Source organism: Rhinichthys klamathensis, unplaced genomic scaffold (assembly GCF_029890125.1).
Source record: "Rhinichthys klamathensis goyatoka isolate OS25496 unplaced genomic scaffold, OSU_Roscu_1.1 h1tg000323l_1, whole genome shotgun sequence".
Taxonomy (NCBI): Eukaryota; Metazoa; Chordata; class Actinopteri; order Cypriniformes; family Leuciscidae; genus Rhinichthys; species Rhinichthys klamathensis.
This window is the reverse complement of record NW_026606839.1, coordinates 1,069,115-1,085,123: the sequence shown is the minus strand read 5'-3', so window position 1 is coordinate 1,085,123 and position 16,009 is coordinate 1,069,115. Positions and strand designations below refer to the sequence as shown.

Sequence of the window (16,009 nt, the reverse complement as noted above, 5' to 3'; positions counted from 1 at the left end):
TAGTACTGGGTAGAGATTTTAATTGTACAAGTAATGACTTAGACAGAAATCATATGGAGCCTCATATGGCTTCAAGAAGTAAATTAATAAATGTGATCAAAACTTGTCAACTTTGTGATGTGTGGAGAACTTTTCATTGCGATGAAAGACAGTATACATGGGCTCATGTGAAAGAAAACTGCATCTCTTTAGCAAGATTAGATCTTTTTTATTGTTTTAAATATCAGAAACAATGTTTTAAATCTTGTGATATTTGTCCTGTTGGTTTCTCTGACCACTCAATGGTAGTAGCATGTGTTTTTATTAATTCTGTTAAATATAAGAGTGCCTACTGGCATTTTAATAGTGCTTTACTTGAAGATGCTCACTTTTGTAAGTGTTTTTCCTTCTTTTGGTTGGGGTGGAAGTCTAAAAAGTCTTCTTTTACATCTCAACAACAGTGGTGGGAGATTGGGAAGGTGCAAATACAGAAACTTTGTAATCAGTACACTTTCAATGTTACTAGAGACATAGTTCAATCCATGAGAAGTCTTGAGATGGATATTGTTGAACTGCAGGCGCTAAATGAAGCCTCTGCAAATCAAAATCAATTGCGGGCCCTTAAAGGAAAAAAAGCAGCCTTAGCAGATCTATTAGGTACAAGGTCTCAGGGGGCGTTGGTTAGATCCAGATTTCAAAGTCTTTCTGAAATGGATGCCCCGTCTAAGTTCTTCTTCAGTTTAGAAAGAAAAAATGGCCAAAGAAAAAGTATTCAGTGTTTACGGGCGGAAGATGGGAAAGCTCTGACTGAGGCCGCTGATATTCGAAAAAGGGCTGTCGGGTTTTATAAAGAGCTGTATTCCAAAAGTGTGGTGGATGGCCAGTTAATGGCTGAATTTGTGTCCAATCTACCAAAAATAAATGAAGATTCATATGCAGAACTGATATGTCCCTTAACAAAAGACGAATTGTTTAATGCCTTGCAGAGTATGAAGAATGGAAAAGCACCCGGATTGGACGGGTTGCCTGTTGATTTTTACAAGGCATATTGGCATTTGTTGGGAGATGATCTACTTATGGTTTTAAGTGATAGTTTGGACAAAGGACAACTGCCACTAAGCTGCAGAAGAGCTATTTTGACTTTGCTCCCCAAGAAAGGGGATCTCAAAGAAATAAAAAATTGGAGGCCAGTTTCTTTATTATGCACTGATTATAAGATTTTATCAAAAGCTTTGGCAAACAGACTGAAGAATGTAATTGGACAGATTATACATTTAGATCAATCCTATTGTGTACCTAATAGATCAGTTGTGGATAATATATCCTTAATTCGAGATATTTTGGAAGTGTCTAGACTGTTTGGGAAAAAATGTGGCCTAATTTCCCTAGATCAAGAAAAGGCTTTTGATCGGGTGGATCATCAGTTTTTATGGCACACGTTTGAAACTTTTGGTTTTCCACCTGCCTTTACTGCCTTGATTAAAGTGCTCTATGAAAATATTGAAAGTGTATTGAAAATAAATGGTGGTTTGAGTTGCCCTTTTAAAATACAAAGGGGGATTAGACAAGGATGTGCCTTGTCAGGTATGCTTTACACCATAGCAATAGAACCCATGTTAAAAAAAATTAGGACTCAATTAGATGGGTTTACATATGAGAGTACATTTCCACCTATAAAGTTATCAGCATATGCAGATGATGTTTTAGTTTTAACCAGTGGACAGAATGATGTTGATAAGCTGGTTGATATTGTTAACATTTATGCAAAAATCTCATCTGCAAAAGTTAATTGGACCAAAAGTTCAGCATATAGAGTTGGGAAATGGAATGAAGGAGAACTGGTATTACCAGGTGAATTGGTTTGGTCACAAAGAGGTTTGAAATATCTTGGAATTTTTTTGGGTGATGAAATAATAATGCAAAAAAACTGGGAAAATATTCTTGAGAATGTAGGAGGAAAACTTGAAAGGTGGAAATGGCTTTTACCTAAAATGTCCTTTAAGGGGAGAGCATTGATTATTAATAATTTAGTAGCCTCCTCATTATGGCACAGGTTAACAGTTTTAGAGCCTCCTGAAGGGGTTCTTGGAAAAATACAGGCCAAGATGATCAACTTCTTTTGGGATAAACTACATTGGTTACCGAGGAGTGTTCTGTACCTTCCAAAGGAAGAAGGGGGACAAGGGGTTGTTGACCTTGTAAGCAGGAAAGTAGCGTTCAGGCTACAGTTTGTCCAAAAGTTTTTATACAGTCCCAGTATTTCGTGGTTTGGACCAGCCTGTTGCCTTTTGAGTAAGGTTGGTGGGTGGGGTTTTAGAAGAAATATCTTCTGGACAGATTGTAGGAGTTTTAATCTGAAGTCCATCTCTACCTTCTATGAAAGTTTAAGAAAAGCATGGTGTATGGTACAGGCCAAAAGAACATTGTCATATCAGTCACTGTTTTGGTTTTTGGAGGAGCCATTGATTAATGGTGCTCGATTCAACTTATGTGGAAATTCAACTTTGTGGTTGATGCAAGTTTTAACAAAAGCCAAAGTTGTCAAAATGAAAGACTTGATAGAAGTTGCTGGTATTGCGTTGGACAATGCTGATGCACTCGCACAGAGACTTGGAATTAAATCAACAAGGACAGTCTATTTTTTATTAAATAAGTGCAGAGAAAATTTGAGTGAAGAAGACTGGAACTTTTTGTCAAGTCAAGCTCTTCCTGATGAAACGGATCATTTTCCCAGTATGGTGATATTTAAAAGTGTAACAGAAAATGAAAATGTTTTAATGACCCCAGAGAATTCGAGAGAGATAATGTTTGATACAATGGGTGGAAAGAGTTTATATGCAGTTTGTGTGAAGGTGATAAATAAAGAGAAATTAAAACGGGCAGATACACCATGGAGAGATCATTTAAGTGTTGATTTTGATGTCAAACCATGTTGGGGCTCTTGTTACAAACCACCATTGACAAAAAATGTGGGTGATCTTCAATGGAGAATTTTACATGGAATTGTTGCGATAAATGCTTTTATTTCATTGTTGAATCCGAATGTGCAAGATAATTGTCCCTTTTGTGGTGAAAGAGAAACCATATTTCATTGTTTTATGCACTGTGAGAGACTAAGACCTTTATTTTGTTTATTGGAGGTTTTTTTTACAAATGTGGATGAAATATTTACAAGGATCGTGTTTATTTTTGGTTTTAATTTTTGTAAAGGAAAAATGAAGAAAGGACGGTTGTTAAACTTTATCCTAGGTCAAGCTAAAATGGCAGTTTATCTTAGTAGGAAATATGAAATTGCTGGTAGTAGTAAAAATGTTGAATTGTTGTTTAAGGGGCTTATAAAAGCAAGAATAAAACATGATTTTATTTTTTATTCTCATATGAGAAAATTGGAAATCTTTGAAGAGGTCTGGTGTGTACAAAGAATGTTGTGTTGGACTGAAAATGACACATTGCACTTCGTTGGAGATTTTGAGTAGGCCTAAATGTGATTTTATGTAAATGTAGTGTTGTTTATTTTATTTTGTTTGTTGGATGTTAATAAATGTGTGTTAAATCTCAAAAAATCTCTCTCTCTCTCTCTCTCTCTCTCTCTCTCTGTAAAATATATGTATGTTCATTAAGGATTCATAGGATTATTTGACAAGGGGCTGATTGTGAAAACATTTTTCATGTTGAACTCTGAGTGAAATACTGATGGCGTAAACCTTGCAAAAAGCATCAAAACTGAATTGCATTAAACATTTTCTAACAGTGCTGATTGGTTCAGTATGACATGGGGTGTTGAATGCATATAACAAACAAATTGTCTTTGCGTCTTGCCTAACAACACCTTTCAACTGTGGTAAAAATCATTCTAATGCACAGCCTCTCGTGGTTTATTGCTCAATTTTATGACTGTTTTCACTAGACTTCTCCTTAAAATTGAATAGCTGATTTCATGGCATCTTAAATAGCCTGTAAAATAACCAATAAAAGGCTGAAAGAAGAGACGTTATGTAAATGATCTTATAATAGAACATGGTTTCAGGAGGGTCAGGTTTATAGCACAGTTAAAGAGCTGTGTGCATGAGCAGGTTATAAAACCTACATATTTTACAGCAGTGGATCTCAACTGGTGGGCTGCGTTCTGATCGAAGAGAGCAGGGGGGAAATAAATGCAAATAACATGCAAAGAGCAGAATAGAATAGAATATACTTTTTATTATCATTGAACAACTGTGTAACAAAATGTCGTGCTTCTCAGTGGTTCATTCACATGGAGACAAGAAGAGCATAAAAAGTAGGAAAAGTATAAATAGTAAAATACAGTACTGACATATAGTACGAGATTAAATAACTACTGTATAATCTTGCATAGTTCAATTAGCAAAAATAAATCATTTTATAAAGGGAAGAGAAAGAGCTTCCAATAATCTGTTGCATACACCACAGGTTGTATATCTAATTACATTTAGTAACACTTGATCAAAAGTGTTACTTAAAAGATCAAAAGTTGTATCTGTTAGCATTTGATAATGCCCTGTGAACTAACATTTTTATCAATTAACATTAACAACATTCCCCACCGGGGATAAAAATAATTAAGCAGAGGCAGGGATACTTTGACCAGAAAGGGGGAAATCCCACGCACCCCTAACCCCCCCCCCCCCCCCCCCCCCCCCCCCCCGGCAAATCGCACCCTGCACACACTGGGTCCAGACCAAACGAACTATAAGCGAACCGGACTACAAGTGTGAACACACCCTTAGTTTATTTATAAGGACATTTTATGGTGCTTTCACACTAGCACTTTTGGTGTGCACCAGGGTTCGACTGACGTCAGAGTTTGGTTTGTCTGGATGATGTGAACACTGTTTTCCGAACTCGGGTGCGCACCCGTGAACCATACCCAATTCTGCATAAAAAATGGCGGGGTACGGTTCATGTGAACTCCAGTTTGCTGATGATATGAACACAACCGTACTAAATCGTTGAAGTGAACTGCTATTGCTGCCATATGATTGAAGATTCGATAAAACTCTCACTCACTTTCCTGACAAGAGTGACTGACGCACTGCAAGCAGAGAGAATATTTCATTAATTTAATGTCATTTCATCTCGCCTTCAGCAGTAATGGACTTCCACAGTCTTTAAAGGCACACTATGCAGGAATTCCGTTTTTGTCAAACAGCGACCCCTAGAGTCGCTGTTGTATTACTGTTGTGGAGTACTTGTATTTAACGCTACAGTCGTAAATGCCACTCACGCAGAGCGTCTGCCATAGACTGGTCTCTGCACTAGCGGCCTGATTCCCCTTTGAAGCTGTTATATTAAGGTACAAATCTTGCATAGTGTGCCTTTAAATAAGAGATCTAGCGCTAAAATGTGTTTTTGAACTCAACCTGAGCGCTTGTGTCCGCTGCTATCAGTGTCATGGATACATACACAGTGTCTCTTGTGGCGGCGCGTGCGCAGTCTTCACTCGGGCGCGCTCTTCAATCTATCGCCGTTGCAGAGACTATCTATTCATTCCGGTGAAATCACAAAATAAAATGCACACAAACTTAGAAAGATTTACTTATTAGTCCATCAACAAGATCGCCAGGTCAGCATCACTGTTGCATCCAGTGCTTTAGCTCGCGCCAACGAGTGAAAGCCCGACCGAGTGGGACTCTTGTCTGGTTCCTCACGCGGTCAGATTATCTTTTCCTTTTCCTAGTCTCTTCCGACCGCGATTTCTTTGCTTTTTCCATCGTCGAGTATCACGTCTGAAATGCGCGCAAGTGTCTTCGTGCTTCAAATGTTGTTGTTGATGTGTGTGACGTCGTTGCCGTAAAGCATGTCGTCATTCTCGCGAGATTTGTCGGGGCGCTCCTCTCAAACTTGCATTGCTGGTTTTTCCAGCGGCACCCCCGCCCCAAGCTTTACTACCAGGATGATAGTGATCGCCAGGATGATTCGCCCTACTATGAGTTTGTTTACCACCGAAATTACTTTGAAGCTGTTATATTAAGGTACAATTCTTGCATAGTGTGCCTTTAAAACATCTGCATTACATTCATGCCAGATAGACGCAAGTGCTATTATATTCTGAAAACAAAACCACTGGTAAACAGCCGTTGCTTTGATGCAAACACACCGTAGTTCGGGCCTAAATAATATAATGTGAACACAATCAAGTGGGGAGAGGGAGCAATCGAACTCGGGTTTGGACCAGGCACTCGAACCAAAATAATTTTGTAGGGTAAGCAATTTCAGTACTCTGTGGCCACTTGATGTCGGGAAAATAAAGCGAAACCAGTTGAGAACCACTGATTTATAGCCTTGTCAGAGAGGAGCGGATCTGATATTGTTGTAAAACGAGACTTACGTGTTGGTCTTCTCCAGCAGGATGACTTTCTGCTGTAATTGCATATTCTGAGCACTGCATGCAGCCATCCTAGACCAGAGTACATGGGCAAATTACTCACAGTGATGAATCTGACATACAAATACTCACACACACCCTCTGTCTGTCACAGCAGGATGTGTATATACACACACAAACACTCCCTACATAGTCAAGTCACCTTTATTTATAAAGCGCTTTTTACAATATAAAGTGTTTCGAAGCAGCTTTACAGTGATAACAGGAAAATAATGCAACTAAGCGTCATGGTCAACCTTATGTAAGTTCAGTGCTGGTTCATTTTTGTTGTAAAAAAGTTATTCATTTTTATATATATCCAGCTCAGTTCAGTTCTCATATAATGGTGTCAATGCAGGCAGATCAATATTATTGTTGAATATTAAATGTCCACAACTAAGCAAGCCAAAAGCCAAAGGCGACATAGTGTGCATGGTGCACATCAATATTATGTGGTAATATATATATATATCTATATAGGCCAATCTTCTTTGCAATTAAAATCCAATTAAGAAAATGCTAATATATTTCAATTGTGTATTTATCTTATAATTTTATGTTTATTGACAAAATATGAAAAGGAGAAAATGATCTGATTTCTTAGGACAGTACAATCCAACAGGTGTCTAGACGGTATGTGTAAGTTCACAAGACTGATTTGTGACTGTGAATAACAAACTTTTGATGACTGCAGCACCTGATATGAAATGAGTTTGTCCTCTGGACAGATAAACCTACGGGCTCTTCCTTAAAGGCCAATTTCATGCCCGAAGTTTGTGCCGCAGTGTGTTCTAAATAATTTCTCCAGCCTCTCTGAGGATATTCGATTCCTTTGATCCCAAGTTATGATAAGTTCGAGCCTGGGTTTTTAATGATTTTCAACCTCAATTTCAACTCCACTGCAAGTTTACTTCGTAATGAGTTTTTCTTTGATGTCATATTCATTCATTGAGACTACTTGTAGTTGTACCACAAACAGGACATCTGAGGTTAAGTCCGGTACAGTTGTTCACAATATACACTACCTTTTAAAAGTTTGGGAAATATTATTACAATTTTAAATAACTTCTTTTTGAATATATTTTCGAATGTAATTTATTCTTGTGATCAAATCTGAATTTTCAGCATCATTACTATCATCAGTCTTCAGTGTCACGTGACCCTTCAGACAACATTCTGATTTACTCAAAATAACTGCATTTAATCTATTTGAAATAGAAATCTTTGTAACAATGTAAAATATTGTGCTGTCACTTTAATTTAGCATGTCTTTTCTGAATATAAACAATCATAAAAAAAAAAAAACATTGACCCCAAACTTTTGACCTGTAGTGTATCCAATTATGCTTTCTCATTCTACATACGCAAGTTAAAAAATTTGAGAAATTATGTCTGCATTCATGCAAGTCATATTTAATTATATTGCGCTTTTCACAATACAGATTGTTTCACAGCAGCTTTAGAGAGATAACAGGAAAATAATGCAACAAAGTTTTGTTTCTAGAAGAAAATAGCGTCACAGTCCAGATTAAGTAAGTTCAGTGATGTTTCATTTTTGTTGTAAAAAAAATATTTATATATCTATACAGCTGCTCTGGAGAAAACCTTGATGTAATCGTCCAGCTCAGATCAGTTCTCATATAATGGTGCCAATGCAGACAGATCAATAATAGTGTTGAATATTAAATTAAATGTCCCCAACCGTGTGTATGTGTGTGTGGGGTTCAGGTATTTCCTATGGGGACAAAATGTTCCCATTAATGAATACTTTTTGGTCCCCATGGGGAAAGTAGCTTATAAATGAGTGTTTTTTTTAATGTAAAAATGTAGAAAGTTAGGGGATAGAATATACAGTATAAATGTCATCATATTATGCCTATGGAAAGTCCCCATAAAAGTGTGAGTCTCTTTCTCTGTTTGTGTTTACCTGCTCTCCAGTCCATCTATATATTCTTTCTTTTTCTTGCGGCTCTCCTGTGCCGACTGCTTGTTCCGGATTTTCCTTCGAATCTTCTTCAGAATCTTTTCTTCGTACTAATAAAAACATGAGAGAACAAGCCAGACAAAATGTTAAGAGGAATTCATCTTGAATTGAGATGGCACAAGTGTCTACATTTCAAACATTTATTTTGATACAGATTTTTGTAGAAGGTCTGAAGTATGCGGCATGTGAGTTGAATCAAATCAGCTTAATCATGTCATTATCATTATCGTATACACCGAGGGAAAAACCTTTGCGGCTGAAATGTGTTATTAGGATGAGAGCTGCCTTTGCCTTTCATCACTGACTTCCTTCATCTCAGCCTCTATAAAAGCCTCTTTCCTCCCTGCTGATGTCTGATCTGGCTTCCAGCAGTAAATGTAGAGACATGGAGCAATGACATGTGTATGACATGGATAGATTATTACATGTGGCCATGTGACCTTGATCTAATTCATGTGTGTGTTCAACGTACCTTGTTTAGAGGCAGTTGGCTGGGAAGATTGACTCCTTCCTTGGCTAGAAGTTTCTTCTCATCTTCATTGAGCATCAGTTCTTGCTGGGATTGCTGGTCGGAGAGTTTTGTCTAGACACAGAAACACACATTTCATTTCATCCTCTTGTTCAAAAACTTTAGGAACTGCATATGTTTTGATTATGATTAAAGACACTTTACTTAGGGCCAGATTTACTAAACAGGGCAAATTAGCTTGAGAGCGTAATTCCAAAAAAGCGCAGATGGGTGTGGAAAATTCTGCGCGTGATCTTCTGACAATGCGCAAATTAAAGACACGGCAAGATCATTTCTATAATGACCAAGACAATCAGCACAAATCAGCGTCTGCTTTAAAGGGATAGTTCACTTTGAAATTAATTTTTGATATGTTTTAGCTTACCTCAAGGGCATCCAAGATGTAGGTGTCTTTGTTTCCACAGAAGTTTCAATTTTGATACTTTTAGGTCAAACCGTTCTTGTCTGTCAGTCATATAATGCAGGTCTATGGTCACCACCTCAAAGAGCATGCACAGAGAAGTCCAAATTAAACATGATTTAATGACTCGTAAATGTAAGTGTACATTGATGATGGCACATTGAACATTATTTATATCGTTTTTACCTCTTGTAAACACAGCCACGTCCAAGTGATCTGAGGGCGCGGGCGCTTCGGTCTGTGCATTACAAAAGGTAAAAACTATATAAATACTGTTCGTTTTCTCACACAAACCGCTCGTTTCGTGTCTTAGGCCATCAATGTGTACTTACATTTATGAGTCATTAAATCATGTTTAATTTGGACTTCTCTGTGCATGCTCTTTGAGGTGGAGACCATAGACCTGCATTATATGACTGACAGACAAGAACGGTTTGACCTAAAAATATCAAAATTGAAACTTCTGTGGAAACAAAGACACCTACATCTTGGATGCCCTTGAGGTAAGCTAAAACATATCAAAAATTAATTTCAAAGTGAACTATCCCTTTAAGACATGCTTTTTTGGGGGGGGGGGGGGTAAATAATGGCGCAAACACTGACAAGCGCAAACCTTAGTAATTGACAATTGACAAGCGCAAACCTTAGTAAAACACCTTGCATGATTAATTTAAATATTCTCCTCCCATAAATTTTGCGTCTGAAAGGGAAACTCCTACAAATGCATATGCAATGAGGTCAGCTGCAAAAATAACCCTGTTCCCGCCTTTTCAGTCTCAAGTATCAATGCAATGCATTATGACAACAGAAGTGCTGCAGATACATTTGTTCATCTGTTTGATTTGATCCAGCATGCATCACAATGCATAAAATCAGACCCAATGCCACATCAACCCAAACACCGAAACTGCATCTGTGGAGGTAAAGCACTGTGTAAAGCACTAACAGCTCTCTATTGTGCTTTATGTTGCCCAGTAATGTTTACAGGTCAAAGTCATTACCTGTATGCCACAGGACGAGCTGTTTACGCTATGTTTGATTGAACACATTGCCCCTCAACATGCTTTTATCTGTTCAAAGCACACTATTAAGCTGTTTACGGTCTACACAGGCCGCTGCTTTCTAAGGGGTCATTGTTAAATAATGCACTCTTAACTCTTTCCCTGCCATTGACAGGATTTTCCGTCATTTATGAGACAAAGCTTCCCCGCCAAAGGCCAATTTCACACATCTGGGTTTTTGGCTTCCGGAATGGCCCACGCTGGGTAAACTTTTTCAGGTGTGTGTGTGTATATATATTAGGGGTGTAACGGTATAGCCTACATGTATTCGTATTGAACCGTTTCGGTTCGAGGCTTCCGGTTCGGTACGCATACAAACCGAACGATTCCTTGGACCATTTTTCCTGCCGACAAAATTCGCGCTGCCCCGACCACCACAACGTTGCGCAACATCAAATGGCAAGCGTAATGAAAGCGGAACGAAACTGCGCTACTCATAATGTACTTCACGGATCGTTTATGAGTTCGGACCAGCAGCATCTGTGCAGCGCGAGCCGATCTCGATCAAGCGACACTGTTACAACACAGCGCTAAGAGATCCAGTAAAGAAAACATTTGAATTCGCCACTGAAGTAATAACATCGCTGCGAAATCTAGTGGGAAGCATTCACATTTCTCCGTTATTAACCGTAGATCTCTATTAGATCAAACAGCGCTGACGTGGAAACCAGGAGAAACATTGTGCCGTGAATGAACTAGTAATACTTTACGTCCACAGACCAGCAACATCCACCGTGGATTTAATATAGCTGTAACCAGTTTGGCTGGAATAGTGAAATCCATTCAAGTAGGCTACTTCACACATCTTTTTCCAGCACTTCAAAACTCAAATATTATATAAATAAATATTTGAAGAGTTCAGATGCAAAAGCCTCTAAGTGCCATTTGAAATTTTCTTCTAGAATGATCATTTTTATGAAGCTTGTATATTTAAGTTCAGTAATTTCACTCAAATGACAATTAATAGGTAATCTTCATTGCCATTTAAGTGAAATTACTGCACTTAAATATACAAGCTTGATAAAAATGATCATTCTAGAAGAAAATTTCAAATGGCTTTTGCATCTGAACTCTTTATATATTTAAATGTTATTTTTAATGTGATGACCAAAACATTTTGTTCATCCTTCAAAGATGACCCCCATTTATAAACCTGAAAGTTTCAAGATGTAGGAAAACTCACACTTATTTAAAAAAAAAAAGGCATTTCTTACTTTTTGCTGTATAGAAAACGTTCCGAACCGTGACTTTAAAACCGAGGTACGTACCGAACCGTGATTTTTGTGTACCGTTACACCCCACCCCTAATATATATATATGTATATACAGTACACGTGTGAATGTATACCTGTGTACGTACTGAATTTTTTATATAAATAAGTACATATTTCTGTGACACGACAGCCAGTGAATTAAAATCACCCGCCGGTTAATTTGAGCACGGTCTGAGTGGCCGTATAAGCTCCAAATTAATTTCTTTGCAGATTAGCAGCAACTTGGAAAACTGACAAAACAGAAAAGGTAAGCAGCAGTATTTGAGCAAAGGGCATATTATGTGATAGCCGCAAACCCGTAGCGGAACTAACTTTACACAGCGTGACGTAATTTCTGATTCTTGTGAAATTGGCCCATTGAAGGAATTTTCCGGCTTTCCGTGTTTTCACTGTTATACGGTAGGGGGAGCTATTACGCATCTGCTGAAAGAGTACAGAATCTCCTAATCAAAACACAGGCGAAGAAGCAGTCTTTGGGGGGAAAAACTTCTCGGTTACATATGGTAACCCTGTTCCCTGAAGGAGGGAACGGAGGCGTACGTCGTGACCAACGAATAGGAATCTCGCTAGAGAGGCCAATCTGCTTTGAGTGAAACTAAACGAGCCAATGCACATTGGCAGTGGCATAGGTTTGATTTTGAAATTGGTGGGGACGGGGACAACAATATATAAATATATTTTAAGTTTTGATCGAAATTATTGCTGGGATATATCAGTGTCACTGGATATTGGTAGGGACACGTCCCTAGCGTCCCTACTAAATTCTACGCCCCTGCACATTGGCGTTATGCCGAGTTCAGACTGCACGATTTTAGCCCCGATTTTGGCTCGCCGACAGGTTTTGAGATATCGCCGACAAATGCCCGAAATCACAGGCAAATCGGTGCTCGTTCACGCGAGTGTCAATCACGCAGTGTGAATGAGCAAAGACGCGATCTGAGAGAATCGCCGACGACCGTGAGATATTTGGCATGCTAAATATCTGGACCTGTCGACGATTCACAATCCTGCTGTGTGAATGTGTTCTGACTGAAAACTACATCGGCGATGACCGACAGCCAATGAGAGAGCAAGATACAGGGAGGAGGAGAAGGAGTTATAGTCCAGAATATCAGTATTTTAATAGATAGGCCTATATTTACAATTATATCAAACAGAAACAAAAGCACAAACATTTGCATGACCAGCAGCAACAGCAGGACATTTGCAAAATTATTTATTTACCCCACCTCTCTTTGCAAAACACAGTCCTTGCTCCCCTCGTCTTCCCAACCATTTCCTGCATAAACTGTTTATTATTTTTTTCCATTTTCGCTACAAATCAGTGCACAGACAATTTGTAGGCTATCATTTTTAATAACAAATTCAGTGTCGCGCGAGAACTCCGGTCTCACGCACGCGTGATCTTCCGTTATTTCCTATCACTTCTCGCGTTTGTTTGGTTGTGAAACGTAGTTTGCGGACCAGGCAGAAGTTGTCGGCGATTCTTTCTTTTGTAAAGTCATGCAGTGTGAAACCTCCTGTCGCCGATCCATCGTGCAGTGTGAACACAGCAGCAACTGAATGTTACCCCAGATAGTCATGCAGTGTGAAAACAACTGTGACCCGATTATTTTGAAAATCGTGCAGTCTGAATTTGGCAGCGTGCAATCATTTGCAACAGCTGCTCTGCCACGCTGCACGGGTATATAATGAGCAGCAGGTGCGATTGCAGACTGATCTCATGAAATGGCGTATGTATGACACGCCAATTCGTATTTCCATTTTTGGTGTGCTATCAACACGCATAATTGCTTTTCAGCGTGTTTATCAACGCCGTTGACTTAACGTTACATTACTGTATATATATAAATATATGACCTACCCCAACCCCGTCCCTAAACCTACCCGTCACTGGGGTTAATACTATTTATGAGTCTTCCCCTACCATCCTAGGAAAAAAAATATTGCTCCACAGATGTAGATATGAATTTTGCTTCGTTTCGCTCGGACATTTAACGGCGTACACATACACGCGGAATCACTCGGACGTTTAACGGCGTAGACATACACACAAAAGATGACGGTTCGTTTCGGCGTGGACATACACGCGGATAGCTCAAAATGCGTATAGATAACACGACACTTGACTTGAAAGTGGCGTGTATGTTTACGCAAAGTCATGATGTCATGTTGGCGATTGCACTTCAGTGTTTTGCTGAGGAGCCGAACCGATGAGCTGGACAGCAGATGTGGCGACGGGACGTACGTCTCCATTCCCTCCTTAAGTTCCCTATCAGTCGGTCACTCTCGACGTACGTCGATGAATAGGAATCCCTACCAAAGCGCCACAGCTGCTGACCCCATCCTGCGCCCTTACAAGCTGCTTGCCCCTTCTTGCACTGGAGGGACGATAGAAGGTTTACACAGAGTGTATCTGTCACTGTTGTTCCGTGATAACCCATACAGTGAGATTATTGGATAACACTGGGAAAGCGTGCCCTTTCTGTTAGGAAGTAGAACGCTGCGGAACCCACATTCTTCCCCGAAGGAGTTATGTGGAGATATACATATGGACTAACTCGAAGGTTGTACTGCATATGAAATACTGGGTGACTTAGCCCAGGGGAAAGACACAGGCTTCCGTTTAGGAGCAGCCGTGGAAGAATACATATGGGACCCAGCCTAGACCCGGTTCTCAAGAATTCAACGGATAAAGGCCTGGCTCCGGACGCTCCGCCACGTCCGGGCCAAGGGTGTTGGAGGACTTATGTCCAACCGTATAATGTTGTCTAAGTAACTTGCTTGGTTTTAGAGCTATTGTGTGTTTCTCTCTTTCTCTGTCATGTATATCTTCTCAAGTTCCTCCACATGTCCTGTTTTCTAGTATGAAATCTGACATCTCTATTCTACTCTCTCTCTCTCCTCTCCTGGTTGCTAATATGTGGATGTCACTGTATGCGTCACACTGAATGTCACAACAGGACTGTTTAGTCACATACACAACATGGGTTCTGTTCATGTTCTGTCGGTACTCACCGGTTCTCCGATGTTGGAGAGCAGCAGGTCTTTCACAGTGAGCTGGTAAACGGGGGTTGGTTGAGTTCTCGTGCAGTGAGAGTCTGTCAGACCGTCAGTGAACAGACAGGACTCCCAATCTGCTGCACGCACAACACACACACAGACAGACAGGAGATGTTTAACATCACAGAATGCATTTACTTCACACTGTCCGAAGACAAACAGACAAAAAATATCCTTTCTTTTTTCTCAGAGTTAGGTTGTTATTACATTGCATGGTAGATAGAGTTTAGGTGGTTTTTAGGATGTTGGCAAATAGTTAGGTTGTTCTGAGAGTTTACCACTAGGTTGTTGCTAGGCTGTTACTAAGGTGTTCTCATGTTTATCACATTTATAGGTGGTTGCTAGGCCATTGCTGTGCAGTTCAATGGCGCCACCAGGGGGTGGTCAGGGGTGGCCACGGCCACCACTGGCCACCCCAATGGCCAGAATAAAATTTAGTAGCATCAGTTATGCATTTCATAAATAAGTCAAAATTATTCTTTAGTAAAAGAAGACAGGGCATTATGTGTCGTGACGTGCTTTTTAAGTGCCAAATGGTTACAGTATTCTGTGACAGCAGCTTTTTGATGTGTCTTTGCCACGTTTTGACAAGCAGGGATACAAACAGCGCGCCTCCCGCTTTTTTTTAAACGTCAGTTTGGGTGACAAAGTCATCTGAAGTCATTCCATAGCTTAATATGAGGGACAGAAGTCTATTTACATCATTAAAGTATATGGAAACTCCTTTTCCCTTCTCTGCGGCTGTCAATCACTTTTCCATTCATATTCAAACAGCGCGCGCGCCTCTTGGATGCACGGTAAAACTCTCTCCAATATGATATATTCACATTATAATGCATGATCTGTAGATAAAAGGCTGTAGATTTGCATAAAATTACTTTATTTTGTTGGAGTTTGTTGTTGTTTTTAAACGACTCACTACCGTGTGCTTGCTAGATCATCACACACACATCACAGGGACTATGAATCGACATCAAACGCACAATAACTGGAATATAAAACTGAAACAAAGGAACAAATCGCTCTAGGATTTGTGCGCTCGACATTTCTTCGCTTTGTGACGTGAACTTTTAAATACGCACTTATGCAGCGCAGCGCTGCACACATAGAGTCACCATGTTGCTTTGAGCACATCATTCTGCACCCGCGATGCGCATACACGCTGTGTGCGCTCTGTTTTTCATGTTATCATGGGTTTGAGCACTGAAATATTATTAAAAGCCAATATATTTTGTTATACCTTGCCTGCTCAATGCATTTAAAATAAGCATAATTTAATTGTATATTATTTATTTGTAGTGTAGGTTATATATGCACTTCTGAATTCTTGACAT

General features: G+C 39.4%; 1 protein-coding gene across 2 annotated transcripts in view; it reads right to left on the bottom strand.

The window, feature by feature from the left end:
• Window positions 1–16,009, bottom strand: part of creb3l3b (cAMP responsive element binding protein 3-like 3b) — a 44,999-nt gene that overhangs the window by 11,824 nt on the left and 17,166 nt on the right. Inside the window, exons 4-7 of one of the 2 annotated variants that reach the window (XM_056271642.1) lie at window positions 14,631–14,752; window positions 8,821–8,931; window positions 8,292–8,398; window positions 6,329–6,397 (exon numbers count right to left, since the gene is read on the bottom strand). In XM_056271642.1, the coding sequence (XP_056127617.1) occupies window positions 6,329–6,397; window positions 8,292–8,398; window positions 8,821–8,931; window positions 14,631–14,752 (409 nt within the window). The remainder of the gene's footprint in view (window positions 1–6,328; window positions 6,398–8,291; window positions 8,399–8,820; window positions 8,932–14,630; window positions 14,753–16,009) is intronic. The other variant, XM_056271643.1, reaches the window with a different exon arrangement.